Source organism: Stylophora pistillata, chromosome 12 (genome assembly GCF_964205215.1).
Source record: "Stylophora pistillata chromosome 12, jaStyPist1.2, whole genome shotgun sequence".
Taxonomy (NCBI): Eukaryota; Metazoa; Cnidaria; class Anthozoa; order Scleractinia; family Pocilloporidae; genus Stylophora; species Stylophora pistillata.
In genome coordinates, this window is record NC_142530.1 from 26,990,747 (window position 1) to 27,017,442 (window position 26,696).

The window sequence follows — 26,696 nt, forward strand, 5'->3', positions numbered from 1 at the left end:
AAGAAAATATGGCGATGGGAGATGATTTTTCCATCACCTCGCGAGTATCTTGGCCGAAAGTAGGGTTATCATGGGGTATGTCTGACCACTGGGGGATGTCTGACCTGACACCATGGGAAGGACTCCCATTTGAATGTTACGGGATTCGTTTCAGCTCTTGAGAGGGCGTGACGCGTGAAGTGAGTTTATTTAACCCCTCCCAAAGAAAAAACGCAGTTTACAAACGACTGACTCTCCTACGATAATTTTAGCTTTCCCGGCCTTGTAATCGACCAAGGTCAACGATAAGGACGTTGTTTTCATTATTCTCGCGAGTATCTCTAAAATTTGACAGGAATACCGATGTAGCATGATTACTGAAGTGAAATGTAAGTCAACGATTGGCAAACCTAAGCGAGATGACGAGCAAACCTTAGCTCTCCCATATTTCTCTCCGCGGATACAACACAATCCGATACTACCTGATCCGATGTCAAAACACAGCCAGGATACAACGATAAGCTCTGTCAGATTGGGTCATCTTCATGTCATTCAACAGTGGAAAGGATTTTTTCTTTCATCAGTTATACTGTGCCAAAAAAGAGGGAATTTTTCTCACCATGTCGCATTATCACTGTAACACTTTGGTTACATTCTGTAAAGCTCAACATAAAAAGTAATTCTTTTCTATGGGATAAACCTTGACTGAGAAGGACGTGTAAAGAAGCTTGCTGTGTAAGAAATCTGAGATTACTTGTTGACCTAGCTTCCGGACTTTTCGGGTCATTCATGAAGTTCGTGGGTTTTCTCCAAAAACATACGATACTTCAATTTTCGTGTCGCATACCAGAGAGAACTGTAACGGTGATAGACCGAGGTTGTTTGAAGAACTACGTTAGATGATTGTAAATGGTTCAAAGTATGTTTGTGGCCTTGGCAGGTGGTAAAACTAATCCGATTAATACAAATCCAGGCCAAATGGAAGCCTTCAAAGCATGGATTCGACTAATTTACCATTGGATGTATATACAAATTCTTATCTCTCCTCTGTGATTATGATAATTAACCCAGTCATATCAAGTGTTATCTTTACTCTTCTGCTCACAGCGGCAGTGTAGTAACTTGTGTAGTCACGAGGAATGTCATGTTGTTTTTTTTATCGGATAGGCGCTGTTTATTCATATAACAAGAAGTGAATTTCAGCTATCTGCTAGAATATTCTAGGAAGTTGTTGCTTCACTGCACACACGGATGCGCGAGATTGCCGGTTTTCTATCACTGTTGAAGCAATGACAACAGATTTGGTGTCTTTGAGAGGGAATGCGGCTGTTTTTTTTGTCCTTACTGCTACTGTATTATTCGTCGTAACAGCTAAAGAAAACGAAGGTACGTCAAAGATAGATTTTGCAGAAGAGACATCTTATCCGAACGTATGCCTCTCTTTCTTACTTCTTACATCGCCTCCCCATTGCTAATTCATTGCGCCAAAATTGCAATCAGCTGTTTTTCTTGTGCGAACGATTCGTGGATCATCCTCGGTGTAAAAACCTGACGAGGTTTTCTTTGTTTCATGAGGTATCGTTTTGGTGTACGCTATTGTTTATGTTTTGTTGTCTTTGTTTTACGTCACTCGTGAGCTTCACAAGTTTTTACACCGAGGATGAGCCAGATTCGTGGAGTTGATTGCATTCCTAGAATTAACAAACGAGCTCGCGCGGCCCGCCTCTTTGCGGAGACTAATGGATTTTACAAGTATACCTTTTACCAATCGAAATCAACAACGATACTCGCGCAAATCTTAGCCAAGGAACTACAGCCCAGAGTGACAAAAATGTACGGACTCCAGCTCTTGTTGACGTTTTTCATCATTCTCGCCAGAATATTACCTGAGCTTGTGATTGTACAACATGTTTCTAATTAACACATCATTACTTCGTGTTTCCATTAAAATCTACATACCAAAATGTATTGAAAGTTCCTTATCCAAAAAACAGCCAAAACAAACTCGTTGTGATTATGTAAATACCGTGTTTCAATATCGAATGGCTCGAAAAGCTTCCGTTGGCCTTTACGCCCACGGAATACATAAGTTTGGTAGTCTGAAGAAAACGGGAAAATCGCTAATCGTGAGAGGGATTACTGTTTTTATCAAGAGACAAAATGAGTAGCCACAAAAAAGGAAAAAAAAACTGAACGGGCCTATAAGCTAAAGGTGTTATTAAGGAGGGCTAGACAGTGGAATTGCGCAGGGAACCGAAAAACTAAACCCTGCGGTTGTTTTCATTTTCTTTTTTCCTGTTATTCATACTTTTCGAGGTTTAATAGTCCGACCTCCGTCAAAAAAGATCTGGTGCGCCTGTAAATTTTAATTATAATCAAATCAAGGTCCTCTCAGTGGATTAATTGATTTGTTATTATAATAATTGGATTGATGCCATTTATCTTTGGGGGGGAGGGGAAATCCTTGTCAGACTTACGTGAAGCGAGATTCTTGAGAGGTGGGGGGGGGGAGGGTACATTTTCATGCTAAAGGTATATCACACGCTTTGATTTCTCAAGAGGTTTAGAAACGGATAGGAAACCGTCGTGAGGCAGCTTTCATGAGTTATACTATGGCACATACAACATTGGATGAGTTTGGACGCGAGCGTAGAAATCCTAAGTCTTGCTGCGTTGAAACGACTGTTTTTTTCTTCTTAACTGATGTTATGACGAAGGTCCATGAAACAGCTTAAAACAACTTTTTAGTGGGGAAATTGAGAAAAAAATAAGGCACACAGGTCAAACAAACTATTTCCTGGTGGATCCGTAAAAATATGATTCTGAAATGAGCAAAAAGTTGACATTGGAGTTGACCACAAGAGCATACATTACCTGCTTTCTTTTAAAGTTTGTATTTCATGTAAAATGTCCATTAACCCCTTCCATCGCGACATCAGTAGGCATATTCTCCATACTGTTCTCTATACATTTTGAATCACCTTGCTTTCAAAGACTGGCAGTACTGAAGTCAGTTAGCAGTCGGTAAGGAAAATTTATTTAAAACAATCAGGAGCTTCAGTTAGTGATCCTTTTCTTTGTGTGACCTTTATGTGTAATACAGGGGTGATATTGTCAGGAGAAATGAGTTGTTTGTCACTCTTACAGGTTAAAGGGTTAACTGTTGTGATTTTATCTTGTTTACTTATCATTTCAGGAGATTTGTTCAGATCAACTCAAAGAGAAGCAAACCATTGTAAAGTGGCTGTAAAGAAATGCACAGCAATGTACACACAAAACTTAAAAGATATCCCTTCTGATGAACATGTGTGTCTGATGTTAGCAGCTTATAAACTTTGTCTTGTGACAGATGCCTCTTCATGTACGCTGGACACTTCGTATCACACCCTAATTACTGTAGTGTCCCAGTTATTCAACGGTTTGTGTGTAGACAGCAGTGTGAGCCCAATGCATCATAAACAGTCTTCACTAGTGGCAAAACTTTGATGAATGAAAAGTCAAAACATACAAATGTTGCAGACAGCAAGACCGCCAAGCACAAACAACAGCACAGGCTCGTTAGATTTGTAGATGTAACAAATTCTCTAAGGATGGCTTTTCACCAAACAATGTCCACCAACTGTCAAGAAAATGACTACCAACTCTTCAGCAACATGCTGCAGACAGTTTCAAAAAATTGATATGAGCTTGATCAATTTCTACCACCCCTGTATAAGGAATGGAGGATGGGGGAAAGAATAGGGGATGAAAAATGGAGGGGAAGACAGGACATAGGAAATGAGGGAGGAGGGAGCAGGGGTATGAAGCCAATACAGGATTCATTGACATGTAAAACCCAGATAGCTTCATCTAAAGAAATTATTAAGGAATGATAAAGGATAAATTCACAAACTAGAGAGATTGTATTTATTCTGTGGAAGGCTTGGTTTTGAAATACTACATACTACATTAGAGGGAAACAAAGAAGAAATTGCTGAGTAAAAAGATGTGACTGCCAGCACTACAATGCAACTGCTATTAATACTTAATAGTGATAACCTTGTCAAAACTTAAATGAGATGTTCCTGAATGATTAGTGGCAAACAATTACGGCTGATTCAGTAAAACATGGCAGCAAAAACAGCAGTTGTCATACAAGATGCATTTGCTTATTAAGTACACACACGTCTAATGATACCTTTGAAATTCAACCAGTCCAGGATGTTTTAGCGCCTTGTCACTTTAAAGCAAGGGAAACTTTAACCAAAAAAAACAAAACAAAACAAGCTAGCCGTGAAGACAGATTATCTTCTACCAACATCAGAGAAGATGCTGTTAAATTAAGATATGATAGAAGCCAGGTAGTCCTTTACTTCTGCAGGGGTAAGACGACGGAAGCCTTGCTCATTACACACTCCTAACTCAATGTTGTCTTCTGTCATTTGCCCTTCAAAACTCTCCTGTATTGAAATAAAAGACAAAGAGAGAGAAGGTTTAGTAGTTCCTTGTCAGTATTAAACATTTAATAGTATTGAGAGCCATCCTAAACAGATTTAGGAAGCTACTCAACCACTGGTATCCTCCCACCAACTTAGCAAATTCCTTGAACAGTTTGCTAGCACTCAGTAGAGAAGAGAACGAAACAGTCAAATAAAACAGCCAAGGGATGAATTGTGACCTCTTGATACAAAGTGTAGCACTTTCTCTCTTCATTTCCCAGTCAGTTAGGATAAAAAATATCCTTTTCCCTTCAGAAAACTTCATTTTAGAAAAAAAGAAACATTTTTCTCAAAAGTGATCACAATCAAGAAAAAAATATTCAAAGAAATGGTTTTGTGAACTCACCTTGAGAGTCAAGATTGCTGTGTGGATAGCATCTTCTAGTTCAAGATTTTCATTATACCTGCAAAATGAAGATACCATCTAATTATCAATAAGATCTTTTCATAAAGACCAATGATAAAAATAGGAAAGTTCAAACTAGAGATGAACCAATGTCCTAAAGTTAACAAGCTATCTACATCAGGTAAGGACCCATCAAAATGATATGGATAGATGTTTTCTCAAGTTTGGAGCCTCTACATGTAGACACCACTTACATGATTGTGACAGTTACTGAGAGGGTTTAAGTCAATTCTCTTTAATTGCAATTTTGGTGATTTGAATATACTCTAAAGGCATAACCATCGTCCATTTGAAACATTCAAAACACAAACAAACAAGGCAGCAAGTGAAAGAAAGTGAAATGACAGAATGTGCAATCTAGATTTGATTAATCAAGGTAGATCTAGGAGAAATCAAAATATGTAGAACTTACCTCTTTTCAAGAAAGGTTTTGCCATTGATATAGTTTTTACCCATAGCAGTGGCCTTCCAGGCAAAATATGACCCCTGAAATACACACAATTTTGTAAGTAAATAGCAATGTGAACAGAGGTTATATTCTGTACATAGAGATTCAATAATATCTGAGACAAAAGGAATTTGTCAAGGGTGATGCCATGCTGGTCAACAAAAAGGTGAAGGATGTCTGAGTTAAAATTTACTTGCAAGAACCTCTTATGGGTTACAAAAAACTACTTTTAACAAAGAGACAAGCACCTAAACTATTATCCAGCCTCACTAAAAGTATCAACTAACAACATGCTTTGCATGCAGTATCAACTGACAACATACTTTGCATGCCTGATAAGTTTAATGACAGAGTTTGTTAGTCCTAATTGACTGTTGTTAATCATTAGTGACACTGTAGGCTACATTGGTGAGCTCTGTGTAAAATTTATTTTCATTCTGCACAACTCCAACTTAGGACCCTTGAAACCTGTTATCAACTTAACTTGTAACCCTATGAACAATAGTCTCTTACATCTACAAAGAACACAAATTAATTTCCTTACTGAAGGATCACACTGAAATAAGTATGGCCTGTCGTCATCCCATCCCGCAACCAGAAGAGACACACCAAATGGTCGAACCCCACTAGAAAAAGACACAATAATAACATAATGGGACTGTACTAAATCTCATATGCAGACTCAAAAATAACAATGACTGATTCTAAAGATTTTTTTGGGGGTCAGTGTACTCACCCTGACTGGGTATACTCCTGGATGACAGATGCAAGTTTTTGAACCAACTGTGCTGTTGGTATTTCCTCCTGATACATTAGATAATATTGCTGGGCTATCTTTCTGGCATGTCGAACCAGAACTCTGTAAGTGAGATAAAAGAAAAAAAAAACACAGTACTTTAGGCAATTACCACTACAAATTCAAAAATGAAATCTCCAACGAATCAAATTCTTTATAAAAGTTGACAAATGTCCCAGCTTTTACCTCTTATTTAATATTTTTTTGTCACCAACTACACTGTAGAATAATTGTTCAGAGTAGGTTGGAGAGAGATCTTCATGACCAGATCAACCACAGGTTAACAATGAATATGTCAAATTACTAAATAATCAACCTGTTCCCTTTGAGCAAATTAACTAATATCATCTGAAGAAAATTAGGAGTACAAAGCTGAGATATCAAATACAGCATTGCCAGTCAAAGACAATTATTCTATAGCGTGGTTATCAATACAAACCTGTAGTCTGGGCCCATTCCACTATAAACCATACCCACACTTTTTGTTACCATTTCCACCTAAAAGCAAAAGGTAAAAGGAAAATCTTAACAGACAACTTCCCAAACTGATGAACTGACAAACAGACAAACTGATCAACCAATGAGCTGATGAACTGACAAAGAGATACAATGGGGCTTTTTCAGGGCTAATATGAACAAACAGTGGAAGGATCACTTTGAAATGAACTCAAAATGTTCAGCTGTAAAAAAAAAAGCTAATTGTGAGGAGGCAAACCAGTTGGCTATTTATCATTTCACAGAGTGTAGCTAAGCAATTGAACTCAGGCATCTACAAAATCTAACTTGTAGTAGTGGAGGACTTAAAGAAAAAACCACTACATTACAATAATTCCAGCTTACTAATCCCTGGGCTACTCTGCCTCTAACTGTCAAACATATCAGAACCTATTAAATACCCAAATTTTAGAAAGGAAAATGAAAATAAACAAAACTATTTTTCCTCCTTCTTGATAATGCACACAAGTTATTGGTAAAATATCTAAAATGTTTTTTGTGTGTGTGTGTGTGTGTGTGTGCGCGTGCGTGTGTGTGTGTGTGTGTGTGTGTGTGTGTGTGTGTGTGTGTGTGTGTGTGTGTGTGTGGGTGGGTGCAAATGCTAGACACATATAAGTTCATTACTTTACACTGTCAGCAACATTGTCTATTGTAACAAATGGTATCAAACCTTGTTGATTGTACTGTCATCATATAAAACTGACTTCTGTTTCTTTTCAGCAGCAAGGACAACTCCATTTGATGCTTTTAAAATATTAAAAAAAAAAACTTTGTAAAATAAAAGTAAAACTTAAAGTACATATTTGGGCTACTGACAAAACCTAAATGTATAAATATCACAATACAATTGCCTACTTGAGTAGTTAAAAATCTGTGCTCAGTTACCTCTCTCATTAGTTGGAGCAGAGGAGATGACTATTTACCCTGTACAAGTAGGTAGTCACATCAGAGTACATATTCTCCATACTTTCTTTGTACAATTGCTTTGTTGCTGACATTGAGAATTTGTGTAACAATCCCAAGTCTCTTTCAAGTTTAAAAGAATTAAAGTAAAAATTTCTGGTTCATAGGAGGGACACTTATTTCAAGAGGGCATGATCAAACAGACATGCTGATGAAAGAATTGTGAATATCATTTTCATTTTCATGTTATTCTCCTACATTTTAAAACCATTTACTTCCACTAAAACTGACCTTTTATTCCTACAGAAGGTCCTCCTGCTGCTACAGCTGCCAGGGCATATTCTATCTGAACAAGTTTTCCAGAAGGACTGTGGAGCAAATATAAAAACACACATTAATTAGCAAAACCTTGCAGAGATTTTTTTTTCCTCTTTGGACTGTGATTGAGCAAAGTTTACAAGTTCATAGAATTTTCACAAGGTGGGAACAAACACTTGACTCTTGTATTTCTCCCTGCACTTCTTTTGTGCTCTGGCCACTTCCTGCTTGCTTTACAAGAGAACAGAGCACAGTTAAGGCTTCTCTATCTGTTAATTTTCACTCAATTTATGCAAATAAGCAACCGGTGTTTTGTTGTTTGACTACAATATGTACAAATGAAAATCCATCACTGACTGCAGAAATGGAAAATGTTTCTTCTTAAATTAAAATTACTAGAGGTAGAAAGCTAAGCTTGTGCTGAGCTCAAGCTTACATTGACATCATACACGTGTTAACGTTTATACCAATGAAAAACAGAACGGTTCTTGTACACCATGCGCCAAAACGGACCGGTAGAAACTATAACTAACTGCACTACCAATATTTACGTTCTAAAACTACTTTAGAGTTGATTAAACACCAACAGAAATAACAGTTAACAGAAATTTTCAATAAAAGTAGTATGGAAGACAATACTGTCCACATAAAGGTATCATGCACAGTGGATTACATCAAACTCTGGGTGACGCGTTTCATAATTCCCGACGCAATAATTGTCCATAATAATGTCTTATTTGAACTGCTGAAGGCTCATTTAAATTTTAGAGGAAAAGAGAAAGGATAAACTAACTAAACTCTACCTGAAAGTTGTAAGACTAAAGCTGTATCTTTCCGTCATTTTGGATCAGGGTTAACACTAATGCACCGCGACACTCTGACTCAGCAGTGCTTAGTATCCAGGGTGCCACTCGGTCAGATGCCTAAGCTTGGTTACTAACGTTCATTCATTTTCGTGTTTTCCATGAGTTGGAGTTTTCCACGTCAATTTAGGAGAGGTTTACATATTTCGCGGATATGAGCCGCCCTTATCGCAATCATACGCGATATAGGCAACGTCCCTACAAGCATTGGACAGAATCAAGCGCTGTCAAGCAAGAAAAGGTGTATGAAGATGTAAACTTTTCGTCATCACCGTATACTTATCCAACGTTTTCACCAGATAATGGCGGCAATAGTCGACTGCCAGGCTGGGATTACCTTCTGCGTCGCAAAGCCGAAAACATTAACGATCGTATTCTTAAGAGTAAGGCATCAGCATCTTGTGGTGGAACATCGTATGATGAAAGTTATGAGGCATCATCACAGTTTGTAATCAAACAGGGGCCAGATAACCCAGCTGCAAGAGAACAATATAGCTATTCAGCGTTATCATGGACACCTTGTAATGACCCTTCCCAAGAATATGCTCAAAAAGGAGGATTTTGGATTGAAAGAAAGGCAGAGAGAAGCAACCCGGATCTTAAAGCTGGACAATCAAATTCCGATCGACTCGCTAATGCGTTTGAGAATCAACAGATGCGTAAAGTTAAAATCGAGCACCCTTTGAGGATCCCTCACCATAAAGGCCGTCATTCCAATTACCCAGGTGCAAGTACTGGTCAAGGTAGTAATCTGACAGTTGAAAAATTGATATCTAACATTCGAAGTGCTGTTGCTTCAAATCCAAATTTTAAGAGAAACATAGTAGATTCTGCATGCAGTCAGACTTCAGAAAATTGCAAGAAACAAAGTAGTATTTCAGGTACAAGTTTTGGGACAACAAGTTCTGGATTGAGAAACCCTGTAACTCAAGTGTCTGAGGAAATATCCAACTCTCATTCACCTTACAATACTGGTAATGAAGTCAGGCATGGCACCATGATGGACAAGACTAATGACATACCACATGGAAGTGGAAAAATACACCACAACTCAAAGCCAGATACAAGGAGAAATCAGTATATTCCTGGAGATAGGAAGACTCTTACTCATACTCTACCTTATCCAGCAGAAGGCGTTGAAGTGCAATACACCCAAGATCCAATTGAAGCAGAGGCTTGGTTAAAGAATAATATTATTGATTGTTCTGCACAGGCAGTTGGTTTAGACATTGAGTGGAAGCCCCAGTTTAAAAGGAAGAAGGATGGAGGAGTAGAAAACAAGACTGCAGTGTTGCAGCTGAGTGTTGAAGGGTCATGTTTGGTTTTGCACCTTTGTCACATGAAGTCAAAACCAAAGTTGCTGAAGAATGTTTTGAGTAATAAGATGATATTAAAAGTTGGAAGTGGAATTTTACAAGATGTTACAAAGCTAAATCGTGACACAGGACTTAGTTGCAAGGGGCTGATGGATACACAGAAAATGGCTAAGTCAATAGGCATCCCTGTTTCACAGAAGCTAGGGCTCAAAGCTCTTGCCAAACATTTCCTTGGGTTTGACCTGGAAAAACCAAAGTCTGTGTCCATGAGCAACTGGGAGAGACGTCCCTTAACACTTGAACAAATTCATTATGCTGCGTTGGATGCATGGATTGGATTGAAAATTTACTTGCACATGAAAATGGTGAAGGGCCAAGAACAAGTGTTCATGGAGGAGGATGATGAGGAGCCAGTAGAGACTCTCCAGTGTCAAGTGTGCGGCAAAAAGGTTAAAGGCCAGGATGGCCTCAATGAACACAGCAGTATTCATCCTCAGTGCAAATGTGGACAGGTCTTTTTGGTGAAAATTTCTAAAAAGCACCAAAAAAAGTGTCCTTTTAGCAGTAGTTTGGCACAAGAAGGTCAAACTGCAGACGATGTCACAGTTTGGTGCCAGGGCTGTGGAAAGAAATGCAAGAATGAAGAAGTACTCATGAAGCATGTGAGAGAAGTAGGGCATGTGCAGTGTCCATTTTGTAGCAGGTTACTTCAAAATGCACAAAGCATTAAACATATTCAGAAGTGCAGAGACAAATACTGAAAGCTGTTCTGAGTTGATCTCTGGAACATGTTATGTATGCTTACATTTTTACTCTTATCGTTAGAATAAGATCCTGGAATTTGTTTCACTATAGATCGCTTTTCATTGAATGCTCCCTTATAGAACCATTAGTTTTCGAAAACCTGTATCTTGTTAGATGTTCGAGTGTCAATCAAAATATGAAAAAAGTTCACTACTGTGTTTCATTTATCTTCTTTATTATGATTTACTGCAGTTCTGAGTTTTTCTGTGTTTTAGCTTAAATAAATTAAGTGAATATAAAAATGCATACTGCTTTTATCTGGGGGGGGCAATTTAGATCAGTAGAGAACACTAAGGACCTCGGAGTAACCATCTCTTTTGAACTGTCTTGGGGCATGCCGGTATCTGCAACAGTAAATATGGTACTAGGTGAATATGGCACTAGGCAAATATGGTACTAGGTATCAGAAAGCGGTCCATTGGAACTAATAGCCAGTACATGTTTTTGCAGCCCCATAAGTCACTGGTCAGGCCCATACTGGAGTATGCAGCTCCTGTTTGGAGTCCGTATTTGAATAAGGATATTAGGGCTCTAGAGAAGGTTCAACGAAGAGCTTCATGACTAGCTTTAACCCATTAACGTCCAGTGCGCCCGTATGCGCCCATGGGGACCCACACCCTTTCTACGCCCTGTGACGTCATCAATTTTAACTCTGGAGCACGAATTCGAGCATGTACTTGAACGGGTTGAAAATATCTTGCAGACGATACCAGAATGAGCGCAATTGAGTGGAGGAGATTGGAGAAATAGCCAAAAAACCGTGTCACTTTGACTGGAAAATCTGCACCAAGATCGTCTTTCACTACCCACCTACCTTTCCGAGCATGTGCTTTAAAAATAATGAGTAGTTTCTGAAAAATCTCTACACCAAAATGAAGCCTACTCAATTTCCAGCAAGTGAGGAGAAACTTTAGGCAAGGAGAGGGGAAAAAAAGGGCAGGAGAAAGAGAGAAAAGTAGAAGTCGTAAGTGGGGCGTGACTTTTCAACCCATGTCCAAATTTTGCTCTCTGCGCGTGCCCGAGATTTTCAGGCCGCCATTTTGCATTGGGATCGAAAGGCCGTCGAGTGCACGAGCTGTCAAGTGGTTTTTGGTAAGTTCGAGCCTTTAAAACCCCAACAGTGACCCGAAATCTGCTGGACTAGCTTCAAAACACAGTTTTCCACAAAAGCTGCGGCCATTAATGGGTTAAGGCAGAAACGAGGCAAAATGAGTTACGAACATTGTTGTAGCTTACTAAAATGGCAAACACTAGAAAAGCGGAGAGAATTTCTATCTCTGGTTCAAAGTTCGGCGGTTAATTTGGCTCGCTCTCCAATGTTTAAAAAACTTTGAAAGCCCCAAACAAGTGATTTTGAGGCTTTCTGGTAGAAAAAAAACACTTCCAAACAAGTAATGAACTATTAAGCTTTATTCCGAACTGATTTTTCTTGAAGACTGACTACTAGCGAAAGATTCTAGAGGTAATATATTCGAACTACATTTATAACGGCCATGTAAATGCCACAGGACCCATTACCATAGAAACCCGAAACCACGGATTAAGATAGTATACCCGTGGAAAAACATTGGGCAGCTTAGTCCTTCCATCGCATTGTAGTGCGGGAGACTGAAATCTAGTATGCCCCCTGGAATCCTGGGAAATAAATCATTTGCGACACGTGAGTTTGTCCTCTTTTTCTGCGGCCATCTTGGATTCTGTTGCAGCGCGGTGACTGCTACAAGAAAACTCTCAGAATGGGTCGATTACACGCACCAGGGTAAGGGAAATTGGCAAGAAAAAACGTGAAAGAGTACTTGAACTAGTTGATGTACTCAGAATATAGTTTTATTTCCTAAATAGAGTCTTAGGGGCTTGTTCAATGATGTGATGTTGTAAATTCTGTAGGACTTAAACTTTTCGTTTCTTCACAACTTGCCTGACGTTATTCCGAATTTTTTTCAAAGGAAAGGTATATCTGGTTCAGCTTTGCCATATCGCCGAAGTGTCCCAACGGTAAGAAAATCATGAATAAATTTTTCTTGGGTAAAGGTAGACACGTTAAAATTTCTTCGAAGGCGCACACCTATGCTGTCTATGGCTGAATTTTCTATTTGTCTTCACGCTCGTAAATTTGTTGATTGTTTTGTATACTCTGAACTTCGTTTTCAGCATTAATACCTCAGATCTATACCATTTTTCTGGTATTTCTTGAGAGATTGATAAACAAAGGATTTTATCTGGTCCCAACAACAGTTTTTTAAACAACAAAATCAAACAGCATCATTCGACATTCTCTCCGATCTTTTAATTTGGGAATGTGTAATTTCCTTGAACTGTGGTGAACTTCTCTCAATTGAGGGTCAAACTCTTTTGTCATTGAGGAATGTTTGAGTAATTTAGTCTGTTGTATGGTTAACTTTGAAGATGCAGAATTTTCAAAATTGCTACATCAATTTCAAGGAGTACACCAAGGCTTTGTGGTGTGTTAAAACTATTACAGTTTCAGATTTTCGGCTAACAGTTATGATACATTTTAACCAATAATGATTTGTGTACTTTTCTGTTTTGTTGCTATCAGTGGCTCAAGTTGACAGCTGATGATGTCAAGGAACAAATCTACAAGTTAGCCAAGAAGGGCTTGACTCCTTCTCAGATTGGTTAGTGTAGAATAATTGAATTTTATTCTGGCACTAGTACTCCAAGTTCAAAGGTTTTCAAAGTTTCATTTTGGTGACCAAAACTCAGAAAATCATTGCCAGAAAGAAAGTTTTATTCAGCAGCAGTTGGCAGTCTTAAGTGAAGGGTTTTTGAGGGTCTTAAGACATAGCACTTGCGCAACTTTAGAGAAAGAGGCAAGACAGGGCAGTGATTGTTTTTTGCAAATCTTTGTCTCATTTTAACTTAAAGTGCCTATAACCCCAAAAAGTTTTTTTGGCCATATTAACCCATTGACTCCTGAACCGCCCGTAACCGCCCGAACTTCGCGATCGCCTCGCGCGAGAACGCTTTCCCCCCTACCTCCCATACTAAGTGGAATTTTGTCCCCAAACTTCCTCTATAGTTTGGAGATCAATAAGCCAATCAGAATCCGTTGTTTGCGCATATATTTTTTCGACTTTAGGGGGTACTAGAGGGGCATTACTCTATGCGTCTTCACTAAATGATCAAATTTGAAAATATGGCGTCCACGCGGCCGACCCTCAAAATTTTCAGGTCGGATTTTTCGTTCATTTGCGATCGAGTTAGACCTTGTGGAATTCAGAATGTAAAGTAACAATGCTATAGAATACTCTACTTGGAAAAGAATGGATATCCAGGTCTTAAAAGTGACAGAATAAGCTCTCAAGTCAACGACATTACGATTCTCTAAGGCGATGCGAATTATGGACGTAAAGTGAAAACCGAACTTTCGGACTTCAAGCAGGGCCTGGCGACAATTTGACGATTCGATGGCCCGGTAAAAATTATGTTTGAGTAACAATGTGTTCAAAAAGTATAGTTTAATACAAGATTTTGCCTCAAATCAAAGTTTTTTCAGAATTTTCAGCATAACGCTGCGCAATTTCTGGCCACGAACGCAAGTAAACAACGATCTAAGCATGATGAATTTTACCGCGTGGGCTTTTTACACGTAAGAAATTCGTACGTTTTTCGCTTATAACAGTAAATCAAAAACTGTTTTGAATAAATCTGACGTCCCGAAATATTTCTTGGCCATTTTAGTCTTGCTTCCTATTGATAGATTCCATGAAACTTGAGATCTCTTCACTCACGGACAAATTTGCATATTCCCTTTTGAAATATGATCCACATGCCTATTTTCACACATGCGAAAATATTTAGCGATTTTTATCTTTCATCTTGATTTTTGAGTTAAAACGTAATATGCACCTATCGCTTTTTTCGCCGGAAATAAGTTCTTTACTTAGTCCTCTTTCACTGGAGCTTGTTTTTCGGAAAAGCTTATTTTTAAAAATTTACTGCGCATTGTGTTTGCCTTCTTGGTTTCTCCAAAATTTTGACTTTTCGTCGGCACGTGTTACACGTAAGTGTCAATGGGTTAAATCTCTCGATTGTACTGAGCAAAATGCCTCAATAATTTTTGTGTTTGGTTAAAACCGCGATTTTTTATGATTTTTCAAAGTCGAGTTTAGTTTTCGAACGACCGAGTGAACCAGAGACTGGGGCCAGTGAGGTCACTCCAGGCCATCAGCAGTGGGGCTCCGATCCAATCTCAGTCAATATTATACGTTTCCAGCAAGATGAAACCTTCGTTAAAGCCTGATCTGGTAGATTTTTCTCATCTTTCTCTTACTTCGCTCGCTTTCAGCTGATTTTGTTTCCTCCAACATTCCACGCGTGATCAGTTGGAAAGACACAAATTCCAACTCCATCTTTTTGCAACCTTCGTTGCATAGTTTTGCTATTCAGAGCAGAAAACATGACTGAATAATCTTCTTGGAAGTGGTTGGAACACATGGCCAAGTATTTTGTGGGCTTCCAACGTGCACGCTTCAATTGCACGAAGTCAACCCACTTCTTTTTTCTCTCTGGGTCATCTGCTCCATAAAAAGGTATCGGATGAAGTGCTATTCTTCTTTCTTTGTTGGGAGTGTTCCTACACCCGAAAACAACGCACTTATCAGGCATATCCATCAAGATACTTCATCCAGTCCTTGAAGCAAACTCATTGGAAAGCCTGGGATGACGTCACAAACTGTGCTCGACCCAGACCCATCTTGATAATTCCGTGCCTTGGTCGTGTTTTGAAAAAATGTGATTTTCCACGACTTTGAAAAGTCATAAAAAATTGGGGTTTTAACTAAACACAAAAATTTTTGCGGCATTTTGCTCAGTGCAATAGAGAGATTTAATATGGTCAAAAAATTTTTTGGGGTTATGGGCACTTCCAGGTCATAAAAATTTAAGAGGGAAAACATTCCAGCAAGCCAACTGATAGCTGAACACTGGTTACCAATTTGGCAACTTTTGCCAAAACTTTGGTTGCCCAAAGGTTATACTTGCTGTTGCAGCTAGAATTGTCACATTTTTTAGGGCTGTGTAGTGTAGATGAAGTGAAGGAATATTTAAGAATGAAAATGGAGTCTTTTGTTTTCTTCCAGGTGTAATTTTGCGTGACTCACATGGTGTGGCACAAGTACGCTACATCACTGGAAACAAGATTCTCAGGATTCTCAAAGCCAAAGGTACTAACCTTTGTCAAGGCTGTGCTCTAAGAAAAAGTGAAAGGAGCCCAGTGCTCTGAAACTTTGAAATACAGTGTGCCCAGCATAAATTATGTTTTTATATAAAGAAACTAAAATTCCTAAGTCGCCCAAGAGCAAAAGTAAGGCACCTGTCGCTGCTAGACCACAGCCCTGTTTGTTATCAAACAATCAGGCAATGGATTCCTGAGCTGCACATGTCAGGGAATGCTATCAAGGCATATTTGTTATTAAAATCTTTGAAATTGCTGCCCTGTGTGTAGCTTTGTGTTGACTTAGGTTTTCAATCATGCTGTAGTTTTGTCTGTTTTATAGTAAAACTGTAAAGTTTTATTCTCAACCAAAAGTATGATCACTTCAATGTTTGAAGTTTATTTCATTGGGGTGTCTCCAAAGAAACCTTAACTTGTAAGTTGCTTTTTATTGACAGGGCTGGCTGGAACACTTCCTGAGGATCTTTATTTCCTCATCAAAAAAGCCGTTGCTGTGCGCAAGCATCTTGAGAAGCACCGAAAGGTAGACAACCTTTACTTTTTAGAGTGCATGAAGGCTTGAAATTGGTACAGCAAAGGGGCAATGAATAAATCTGTTACTATCCAAGAGTATTAATTTGAAGAACTTCCCTCGGGTTGAGTAAAGCTGTAGCCTGCATAGCAGGCAGTCTGTTGGGCATCAATTAATATGGAGATGGGATAAACAAATATAGAAAGCAGAGACCCAGGAGGAAAAGCACCTGCTTAAGTTTATTGGGTTTTCAGTAACTGTCTTTTGTAAAACCTTTTTTTTTTTTTCATTTCTTTATTACGCTTATCAATATAAAACTGGTCACAACATAAGCATAATACAAAAGAGTTCAACATGAACTTGGGCTGTATTGATGCCAGTGAAGAATGAAAAGTAAAGAGCCTTATTCTTTTGTTTTTGTTTTCCTTGACAGGATAAGGACTCTAAATTCAGGCTGATTCTAATTGAAAGTAGGATCCACCGTCTGGCTCGTTATTACAAGACCAAGAGAGTTCTGCCTGCAAACTGGAAATAGTAAGATTTGTTCAAGTGTTCTTTTGTTGTTTGCTGTAAATGTTCCTTAGGATCTGAAATTTGTTGTTATTCACCTGTTATACATTGTTTGTACATATTCCTTCTAGAGATGAAGTAAATGCAAGTTTCTTGGTTTAAGTAAGGGAGGGGGATTAAAGGAAACCTTTTTCTACATTTTCAAGACCATTGCCACTTGTTCTACTCAAATCATAGAACTTTTCAGCTTAGAAAAGATATGAGAAGTCAGATATATAAGGTACCGCATGTGGAAAATGATGAAACCAGTCTGAAGACAAGTCTTGAAGAATTAAACTGCAATATCCATATTCTGGAGTATTGAAATGTGTTTAACTCAATTTTTCTGTCTTTTTGTTTCAGCGAATCATCTACAGCCTCTGCTTTGGTTGCATAAGCTAACTCTGTAAACAACAAAATAAAACCATTGTGTAGAATTCACCCTTGCTTTGCATTTGATGTCTTAGTTTGTTTCTGTTTAATGTGAAACACCCCATTTTTACTACATCATAATTTTTTCCTTATGAAGTTTATTTCAAAACCCCACTAATTCAGTCAATATAATTATTGTAAAATCTCCTGTCCATTTTTGTTCCTTATGATAAAAAGTAACACAAGATAAAATGACCCTATGACCTTTCTGTTGTGCGTTCAATGGAAAGTTTTACTTTATTTTGTTCATTTGACTGTCTCAAAACTCTACAGAACAAATTGAAGAGGTGTACAAATAAGTTTTTTCATTAATAGTATTCCAGTGTATATGAATTTTGGCTGTGAACACAGCTCACCCTTTTTGCTCTAACCAGTGTTAAAATGACATGTTTGGAAAAATGGCCATTTTTGCAGGCTGTACAAGATGAAGCCTCTCCCAGAAACTACTCCGGTTCAAAGATTTGTTTCCTCAAATACCATATTTACTTGCTCAATCTATCCCCTTGATAAAATACAGCACATGGAAGTAAAATTGCCATTTAACACTGCTCTCCCTTAATTACTACACTCGATCGGAATAAGTTGGTGTGTCATTTGATAATTATAAATTAAAGAATAATTTGAGTCCAACTTAGTAATCTACACTTTTTCAGAGGAAACAAAAGACATTGGAGCTTTTGATGTGTTTCTATTTGACATAATGTCTTGTTAAACACATAAGTGACTTGTGTAATTATGGTGTAATTATGGTATAATTACTGGTAATGATTGAAAAAACTCAAATATGATTTTACGATTAATTTTGCCTTTGAGTAGGCTTCACATTTGAAATGCTTAAAATTGAATGAAAACAACAGTAGTTAATCAAGTCAATTGGTACCTCAGATTTAAGCTTTGAACTGAAGTACCAGAAATGAGTCAAATCCAAACCACCCCATGCAAACAAACTTGCAGTGACTCAACCTGCATCAGGATGTGAGGAAATATTTTATTTCTTTAGACAGCTCTGCCATTTTTAAGCTGTTGCATCAGAAATGACAGACATCTACTAAAAGTGAATGGTTCAAGGGGTAATGAGAGACCTAAATTGTTCTATTTCCTTCGTAATGACTGGATGATACATGTACTTTAGTATGGGAAGTTATGTATGTCCACAAGTGCATTGAAGAAATCTGGTTCTGTCCTTGTGTACCGGTTCACAAGAGCCGATACAAAAGACTGAACAATACACAACAGCTAACCATTAACTCCTAAACAAAGAAAGAACAATGGTAATTCCCTTGTGAACCGGTACACCAGGACAGAACCAGAAATCTGGTATCTTCAATGAGCATAATATACAAAAAGCCAATAATTTGTATCCAGTGAATAACAACTATCATTATGGAGATATCCCCCCCCCTGATTTCTTAGTGGTGCTAAATGTTTGACTGATGTTGAAAAATTACCAGTTGACCAAGGAGTGCACAATTTTTTCAGACAACCTTAATGAAAATTCTCTCGCTAGTAATAGCCAATGCTGTGAGATCTTCATTTTACAGTTACACATTGTACCTAAAGGTGATTCTTTAATGTGTGACACAAAATACATTTTCATTTAAAGTTTTGTATTATTCTTAAAATTCCATGTTATAGACTACTGATGATTCATTGTTACAAGGTATTTGCTGTATCTTTCATATCTTGCCATGTAGACATCCCCTACAGAATAAATATAACACATTGACATTAAAATCTGGAATTGTATGTCTCACATTGTTCATTGTGACCTCTGTGGTTTACTTCATAAGCAACTAAATAATCTGCCAGATGTTACAGATTTTGGAAGAAATATTCAAGGTCATTTCAATGCCCTTTCAACTCAAGTTTCACCTTTACCAAACTGAAATTTTAACCATGATGCCTTGCAAACATGTATAGATCTACCAAACTACAAAGTACAGGCAATGACACTAAATGAGTACAGAAGTGCAAAAGTCTTAAAATCTTAATTCTACATAATGATGGTTACTTCACAAGAAATTCAACTGGAAAATCATTGCAAAAAGTGCGTTTGTGAAATGAAAAAGAACTTCCTGGTTCCTACTGTCTCCCAAATTTTGTTAAATTTCATTGCACTGATATGTAGGTTTATCACTGATTAAAAGAATATGCCATCTGTAAAATATTATAATAACTCAGGCACATACCAATTTGCATATCATTATTTGAGTCTTGATGTGTGCTGCTAACACTTCCTTCAAATCTCTCACTTCTTGTTTTTTGAAGTGTTCATAGTCTTTTAGTGCTTCCTCATTAAAAATTCTGAGGAAAAATCAATGAGAATGTCAATCTCTCCTAAAAGGAATATTTCAACCCAAAAATTCAACAAAATCAGTATGTGTAAATAACCAATTTAAAATAAATTTATGTAAACATAAATGAAACAACCTAACTTCCTCCTTTGTGGTTTTCACATTTTCCTCAGCATCATTTATTTGTTCATCCAAATTGTTTATCTTGGTTTCTAACACTTCTGGAGTCTCAGCACCAAAAATCATGGATGACAGTCCCTTGAATGAAAATCCACCAGACTTGGGTGGGGTATGTCCACTTTGTAGGGCTTCCTACAGATATGGTGAACATAAATTATTATAAATAAAATAAATACAATTATAATAATAACTACATCAAAAAGACATCTGCAAAAAAGTGGATTGTTCAATTTTGTACTCGGCTGAGAAGTTAAATTTCAACCACCAAAAATGTCAAATTTACACACTTGTAAAATTACAAAAATCTGCAACAGTATTTGCATAATTGTATTCATAATTTTCCAGTTCAAAATGTTTCTAAGTAACTAACAGATCAGACTCAAAACACATATCTTCACCAAACTGATACACTATGCCCACTGGTAAACAAGAGTGACTTCATACTGCTCTTAGCTACCTTCAACACTGGCTTAGCCAGTGAGCAGACCTTCAATATAAGCACTTTGGCACAGGCATTTCTCTAAGCACGCCGGCAGTGAGAGGTCTATTTTTTAACAATTTTATTGAGTATGATTCATAGAAGACATAGACCCAATAGGGTTGGTGTGAACGAGACACAAGGACCCATGTGATGCACCACCCTCTAGAGAGGCACTGTGAGAGTAAAGTGTTTTGCTTAACGTGCATAAGACATGAAAATTTTTTCTCTCAAGTTGTTTCTTGTAGTTGGATATCTATAGAAAACGTTTTGAAGCCTTAAAAAGTGCTGGAAAAATCCAAAAGCATTTATTTTGCTTTCAAAATAAGCACAATTTGCCTTCAAATTTGTCCCGGTCATCGCGCAGCCAAAATCACATGTGATATCGTAACATGACGTCACATTGTGTACCTCAATGGAACTTTTGGAAGAGTTTGACTCAAAGGAATCATTAGAATCACTGGACATCTTTGCCTTTCAATGCACTATCTATCTACTATGAAGTACTGCAGAATCCTCTTAGCGACAACAGACCTTCACAGCAAAGGCACACAATGTGATGCCACGAATAACTTCAACAGCGATAAACTAGGTCTCAGTCTCTGAGACAAATTTGAAGGCAAATTGTGCATATTTTGAAAGCAAAAAAATGCTTTTTACATTTTTCCAGCACCTTTAAAGCTTCGAAACATTTTCTATCTATAGATATCCAACTACAAGAAGCAAGAGAAAAAAATTTCGTGTCATATGCACTTTAAGAACACCACACATTTGCTGGCCAGCCAGCACTCAAACCCAGTCCTCTCAACCTGGAGTCCAGTGTACTGACCATTAGGCCACTGCACCTCCCTGTAAGTGGTCTCAAATCTTTCCATGGGCAGGGAAATGTGTGTCCTGTGGCACTAAATAATGAACGATGCCTACCTGCAAGCTACCACTGGTTGGAATTTCCAAGCAATTGTACTTTCATGATATACTAAACCATGCTACACCTGTTGCCCAAGTTACCTTTTGAGTATTTAACTCATCTCTCTGTGTTTTCTTGTTAGTCAAAGTCTCTTCTGCCTTTTCCATGTCATACTGACGCAGAAGCTGCCGACTGGCCACCCCCCTGCAACACAGAAGAAAGAAAGTTAAAACATGAATTTTCAAACAGAAAACTATCACATGATGTCACAGTGATGTAAGTAACAAGTTTCAAGAGCATTCATGATGTGCTTTTCAGTCGTAGCATGAATTAAAGGTAGTTTAAGAGCGAGACCGAAAGTATACCACCCGTAGGTAGAAATATAAGTTTGAGTTGATTTAAAACAGTGAAACTAGAATAGTCATTGATGGTGGCATAAAGTTACCACACAATACCTGGCTTGAAAACTGTGGTCAGTGTTATAGAAGTATCATGAGTTTACTTACTTTAATACATCAGAGAAGTGAAGGTATTCCTTTAGTGGTTCTGAGAAAGCCATTTCATCTTCAACAAGTGCTTCATCAACAGATGCTGCAAATCTGCCAAAGTTTTACAAATCAATTGTCACAAATTCTATGCCTATTTACCACAAGGAGGTAACTTGATCAACACCCTTGTGCTAATAATACATTATATGTTTCTTCAATCAAAACAATTGTGTTATTAAAAAACTAGCTACTGACCTGTCCATATAATGGCCAGATTTTTGTAGATCATCACCCATCTCTTTCTCCAACGAACTCCACTCACTGTAGATGATAAGAAAAAAAAAATCAATCACTAGTTACCCAGACAAATATTCTTCTACATTGAAAAGGATCACAATCTTAACCAAGTTTTGTTGGAAAAACTTACTCCCCTCTTTTAGTTAATGTTTAGTCTTTGTTTTTTTAATTTAGTCTGTTTGATTGTCTTTTTTTTTGTGATCCACTTGTGGCACTATTACCAACATTGTCAAGCTGGAAAGAGGAGATGTTTGAACAAAGTTGTAATGAACATTTTAAGTATTTATGAACCATATGAACAAAGTTGCTCACCTAAAAATCTTTCCATAAGTAGCATGTTGTTTGTGGATAGAAAATATTGTATCTGAGATACGCTAAAAATAATAAAAAAGAGACATACAACGGTTAAAAAATACAACAACTGCATCTACATATTAACTGAGTGTGGAGGATAGGTTTTGGAGACAAAACCAAGCTTCAAAGGTCCTCTAAAATATATTTTATTTCATACTGAGATTTACACTGTGAAGTAATATCATCCATGTCCCTGATTGGATGAACGTATTTTCCTACTTGCTTGCTTCCAATCTTTGAAATGTGTCAGTCAGTAAGAAAAACCTCAGTATGCATGAAATTAAAACAGCATACCATGGAAAGTACTTGAACAATTTTATTCACCAGTTGTGATGCTCTCACTCACATATTGTTTTGATACATCATAACTCACGAATTAAAAATCGTTCATGTAAAAAAAACAAACAAACAATATATTAGTACCTGTCTGACTTTAATCATAGCTGCAACATTACTTCCTAGATTTTCAGCATAGTGCTTCATGTCTTCAAATCTCCTGATAAAAAAGAAAGAAAGAAAACAAAAAATAATATTTCAATGATACTAGTGCCTTAAATTGATGGTCAAAGTATTTGAAATTACAAAATAAGCCATTCATTATAAAAGAAAGGAAACTGTGTTTTTTTGTGATCATATTTAGTAATTAAGGATGCAGTATTGTTTCTTAAAATCTATTTATTTTAAGTGATGCTAAATAAAAGAGAAACCCTCTCTGGCTGGTAAAATAATGATCTTAGTTGGTGACATCTGATATCAGGGCTCGACACTAAGGGCAGCCCACTAGCCACAAACTAGTAGAAATTCAGTTTTGGCTAGCGGTTTTCAATTTTCACAAGCCAGTTTGGCTGGTAAACAGACTGAAATTGTCGCTACATCTAAAAACATCCAAGATGTCAGTAGCAACTTGGCTAGTAAGTTGAAAAGTTAGTGTCGAGCCCTGGATAGGGTAGTTAGATATCTCACCTATCTGGTTCTTTAGCTGAAGCACTCCAACTCTTAAGTCTTGAGTCAACCTGTGAAAAAATCATAGCAAAATAGACCAATCAGTTTTCACAAATCAGACTTAAAATGCTTACCTGACATACAACTCTCCACTTGACTCTAAGATGACTTCCACTGGTCACATTGGTCTCTACCAGTACTAGAAAAGAGAGCTTCTCAGGACTCTTTTCACCTGCATGATTATTCATTAATTGGTCTGTTGTATCTCAAGATTTCTATACCTTGCTTTGAAAATTTGTTGCAAGCAGAGTTTCTTTCCATCCCTCTTCCTACAAAATAACCAACATTAGTGATCACAACATTTTCATGTACATGATTAAATTATTCACATTTAAAGCTACAACTCAGACAAAATGTTTTCATGGTTCAAATATACCCAACCATGTTTATTTCTGATATGTTGCTATTCTTGGTCTATAATTTGATTTAAATTAACTTACCTGATTGAAAAATGAAACAAATGAGAGGTCCTGTGAGAGTTGGGGATGAGCTGCACATCTTAATAGGAAACTCTGAAATATTCAACATTAAAAGCTCAATTGCACCAAAAACATAGACAAAGGGAAATATTTTAATAGCTGAGGGTGTCATTTTAAGCACAATCATCATCAAAGAGAGACTGTTTTCCATAATTTTGAGTATTGAACTATAATATCTAACAAGGGAAACAAAAATCAACCTGATTTACAGGGAAAACTAAAATATTTGAGGGTTAAAGTTATCTGCTGAGCAATATAAACAACTGCTTACCTCAAGTGCAACTTTTCTCTTCTCAATGAAGTCTGGATCAAACTTATCTGCAGCAATACGAAGGGCTGCAATGTTGATCTAAAAAGGGACATCATTAAAAAAACGTTCACTTTTTCAGTGAAAAAATTAATTTAATACACTGGATAAGAAGTGTGAACTTGTAAATTCTGCTTTACTAACCCTTTTTTCTGGCAGAGGAGGGACAATCAACTGGAAAGGAATTATATTTCTGTTAAAACTGTATTATACATATTAATCAAATGCATGGTGTTGATTAAGGCTCTCATTCATACTATAGATCAGAGGAAATAGATTGTATTTTCATTTTCACACTATTGTGCATGATTCCAATTACTTCACCAAGATTCTACTAAGGCAGAAGAAATCCAACAAAAAGCTACAAACATCAACAGTTATTATATCGGGGAGTAAGGATTGCCCAGTGGTGAGAGCACTTGCCTCCCACCACTGTGGCCTGGGTTCAATTCCTGGACCTGGCATAACATGTGGGTTGAGTTTGTTGTTGGTTCTCATCCTTGCTCCAAGGGTTTTTCTCTAAGTCCTCCAGTTTTCCTCCCTCTGCAAAAAGCAACATTTCCAAATTCCAATTTGATCTGGAATCAGTGGATGAGAGGAGCCACCCAGTGGAATGTCCATTGCCATATCATATTATTGTTTAATTATTATTTATTGTTATCTATAGACAGGTAAAAACGAACGATATAATATCCCAACGTTTCGGCGACTTCATGACGCCATTATCAAGGGTACGAATGAAAATAAAATTAACAAATGCGAGTTCAAGAGTTATAACTAATTTGCATAGGGGAGGTAGCTACACAAATACTTTAGCATGGATAGAATCCGTTTGCACGTTCAAACTCGGTGTTAATTGTTTGATGTAAAACATCTCGTTGACAAGACAATTGAATTTGTTCATGCACTTCTTGACAACTTTGAAACAGCTAAGAAGGTCCTCAGGGACAGCACCTGCGTGGTCGTTGTCGTAGTGCTTGCGTACTGAAGATGACGTGCTCTTATGGCTATCCACGTGGGCATATAAATGCCCACGTGTGTAACCAACATAGCTCCCTGTATCGCACAGGTTACATTTAAATTGGTACACTACGCACTGTTGATTAACCAGCTGTGGTTTGGTTTCGCATTCTTTAAGGTCTTCGGGATATTATATCGTTCGTTTTTACCTGTCTATTTATTATTATCATTTTATTATTTATCTGGGTTAAAAGTTTCTTGTGCTTGCATAATTTAATTCAAGTGAACTGATGTCTTTATTTGCTTGAGAATTTACCATTAAAATACATAACACAATGTGTTTGCTTACTGCAGGGAAGTTTGCTACAAGATAATTTCTCAACAGTTCAAATTCACTGTATCTTCTCCATATGGAGGATGACATATCGGGTTCTCCAGCAGGAGGCCCCCCATCAATGTACCTGATAACAAACACAAACAAATTTAATCAGTACATTTTAAAGAAGTCTACCAGTATGTGCGGGATGAAACCACTGAGTTGTAGTGATTCTTAATCTTGTGCAGGGGTTTCATTAATGTTTTCTGCAGGAGGACAACTGTTTTTCACAGGTGGGCAAAACTCTTTGAACTGAACTTCTTTATAAGATAAACTTTCCTCCAGATGGTCAAATCAGGTGGGCAAAGCCATCCTCACAACCGGTCAATTTGCCCGGTACCTGGCCCTTAATGAAACCCCTGCTTGTGCAGATCCCAAAATTGTCCCAACCACCCTTTTATATCTGAGACCTAAATTCTAACATAATAGAGTCAAATGGCCCCCAAACCCAAAACGTACCTCAGTATTTTTCACCCCTCTCTAGTCCCAGTACTAAGAAAGAATTAATCTTTGGTTGTTACGGAATCCCATCAAGGAACAAACGCTTCTGAATCATAAACTTTGGTCAACTTCGTCATGACGATGGACAAGAGTCTGCGAAGACAACGTCCTATGATTGTCACGGGAGGAAAACTCAATGAATGCGTTTTCGGTCCAGATCCACTTAGAAATACCAATAAAAATAATTATACTTTTGGAGCTGGTACTTTCAAATAATGTTGACTCTTCTATTGAAATTATAGTACATCGACCCCAGTGCTGTGTCTTACAAAGGTGAAGCGAAATGATCAGCGATCAATCGCTCCTTTTTTTTCAAGAAATTTGGTGATCATGATGACGCGTAACCGCGAAATAATAGTATACCCATACTAAAAAAGCGATGGACTCACTTGGTCTCTATGAGATAAACTGTGTACGGTTCCTTCAGAATATCAGTGAATCGTTTTTCTGAATCAATAATTGATATGATCATGGTATTTAACAGACTTCCTTCTGGAAAATATTGCACTTTTTTCTCCTCTTCTGTAAAATCCGCCATTTTGTTTTTGTTTCGTCCAACACATGCGTACTCGCGT

At 37.5% G+C, this 26,696-nt stretch overlaps 5 protein-coding genes across 7 annotated transcripts; 3 read left to right on the forward strand and 2 right to left on the reverse strand.

The window, feature by feature from the left end:
- Positions 1-1,122: 1,122 nt before the first annotated feature.
- LOC148719450 (uncharacterized) lies at positions 1,123-3,612 on the forward strand. Its single transcript, XM_088741457.1, has 2 exons — positions 1,123-1,365; positions 3,176-3,612. The coding sequence occupies exons 1-2, from the start codon at positions 1,269-1,271 to the stop codon at positions 3,463-3,465; spliced, it is 387 nt and encodes a 128-aa protein (XP_088597583.1). The 5' UTR covers positions 1,123-1,268; the 3' UTR covers positions 3,466-3,612.
- Positions 3,613-3,871: 259 nt separating this feature from the next.
- Positions 3,872-8,734, reverse strand: LOC111341143 (proteasome subunit alpha type-2). Its single transcript, XM_022948099.2, has 9 exons — positions 8,627-8,734; positions 7,797-7,873; positions 7,273-7,346; positions 6,547-6,605; positions 6,048-6,170; positions 5,856-5,937; positions 5,276-5,349; positions 4,804-4,861; positions 3,872-4,418 (listed from the first exon to the last, which is right to left on the reverse strand). Exons 1-9 carry the CDS (start codon positions 8,662-8,664, stop codon positions 4,299-4,301), a joined length of 705 nt encoding a protein of 234 aa, XP_022803834.1. The 5' UTR covers positions 8,665-8,734; the 3' UTR covers positions 3,872-4,298.
- Positions 8,735-8,764: 30 nt separating this feature from the next.
- LOC111341976 (uncharacterized) lies at positions 8,765-10,964 on the forward strand. The gene has a single exon (XM_022949025.2). It carries the CDS (start codon positions 8,841-8,843, stop codon positions 10,761-10,763), a length of 1,923 nt encoding a protein of 640 aa, XP_022804760.2. The 5' UTR covers positions 8,765-8,840; the 3' UTR covers positions 10,764-10,964.
- A 1,460-nt stretch (positions 10,965-12,424) lies between these two features.
- On the forward strand, positions 12,425-17,507 carry LOC111341135 (small ribosomal subunit protein uS15). The gene is made up of 7 exons (XM_022948088.2): positions 12,425-12,565; positions 12,753-12,801; positions 13,367-13,445; positions 15,912-15,995; positions 16,444-16,529; positions 16,951-17,051; positions 17,430-17,507. Exons 1-7 carry the CDS (start codon positions 12,543-12,545, stop codon positions 17,461-17,463), a joined length of 456 nt encoding a protein of 151 aa, XP_022803823.2. The 5' UTR covers positions 12,425-12,542; the 3' UTR covers positions 17,464-17,507.
- Positions 17,508-19,046: 1,539 nt separating this feature from the next.
- LOC111341118 (sorting nexin-4) lies at positions 19,047-26,693 on the reverse strand. 3 transcript variants are annotated; one of them, XM_022948074.2, is made up of 15 exons: positions 26,511-26,693; positions 25,594-25,705; positions 24,429-24,458; positions 24,249-24,326; positions 23,939-24,010; positions 23,720-23,767; positions 23,460-23,509; positions 22,920-22,992; positions 22,455-22,516; positions 22,101-22,166; positions 21,864-21,956; positions 21,459-21,561; positions 19,929-20,104; positions 19,688-19,802; positions 19,047-19,199 (listed from the first exon to the last, which is right to left on the reverse strand). In XM_022948074.2, the coding sequence occupies exons 1-15, from the start codon at positions 26,657-26,659 to the stop codon at positions 19,152-19,154; spliced, it is 1,275 nt and encodes a 424-aa protein (XP_022803809.1). In that variant the 5' UTR covers positions 26,660-26,693; the 3' UTR covers positions 19,047-19,151. The 3 variants fall into 3 exon arrangements, with proteins under 3 accessions (XP_022803809.1, XP_022803818.1, XP_088597581.1); XM_022948083.2 differs by lacking the exon at positions 26,511-26,693 and adding an exon at positions 26,080-26,191; XM_088741455.1 differs by lacking the exon at positions 26,511-26,693 and adding an exon at positions 24,708-24,827 and having other exon boundaries at positions 25,594-25,711.
- Positions 26,694-26,696: the final 3 nt, after the last annotated feature.

Excerpts from the sequence above, each read along its gene's own strand:
- LOC148719450 (XM_088741457.1), top strand. The coding sequence starts at position 1,269 with ATGACAACAGATTTGGTGTCTTTGAGAGGGAATGCGGCTGTTTTTTTT. Across the intron at positions 1,366-3,175 it reads AACAGCTAAAGAAAACGAAG|GAGATTTGTTCAGATCAACT; the intron begins GTACGTCAAAGA and ends TTATCATTTCAG.
- LOC111341143 (XM_022948099.2), bottom strand. The coding sequence starts at position 8,664 with ATGACGGAAAGATACAGCTTTAGTCTTACAACTTTCAG. Across the intron at positions 7,347-7,796 it reads ACCTTCTGTAGGAATAAAAG|CATCAAATGGAGTTGTCCTT; the intron begins GTCAGTTTTAGT and ends ATATTTTAAAAG. Across the intron at positions 6,171-6,546 it reads GGAATGGGCCCAGACTACAG|AGTTCTGGTTCGACATGCCA; the intron begins GTTTGTATTGAT and ends TCTCACTTACAG.
- LOC111341976 (XM_022949025.2), top strand. The coding sequence starts at position 8,841 with ATGAGCCGCCCTTATCGCAATCATACGCGATATAGGCAACGTCCCTAC.
- LOC111341135 (XM_022948088.2), top strand. The coding sequence starts at position 12,543 with ATGGGTCGATTACACGCACCAGG. Across the intron at positions 12,802-13,366 it reads ATCGCCGAAGTGTCCCAACG|TGGCTCAAGTTGACAGCTGA; the intron begins GTAAGAAAATCA and ends TGTTGCTATCAG. Across the intron at positions 17,052-17,429 it reads CTGCCTGCAAACTGGAAATA|CGAATCATCTACAGCCTCTG; the intron begins GTAAGATTTGTT and ends TTTTTGTTTCAG.
- LOC111341118 (XM_022948074.2), bottom strand. The coding sequence starts at position 26,659 with ATGGCGGATTTTACAGAAGAGGAGAAAAAAGTGCAATATTTTCCAGAA. Across the intron at positions 24,459-25,593 it reads TTGTAGCAAACTTCCCTGCA|TTGATTGTCCCTCCTCTGCC; the intron begins GTAAGCAAACAC and ends ATTCCTTTCCAG. Across the intron at positions 23,768-23,938 it reads TTGTTTCATTTTTCAATCAG|GAAGAGGGATGGAAAGAAAC; the intron begins GTAAGTTAATTT and ends GTTATTTTGTAG.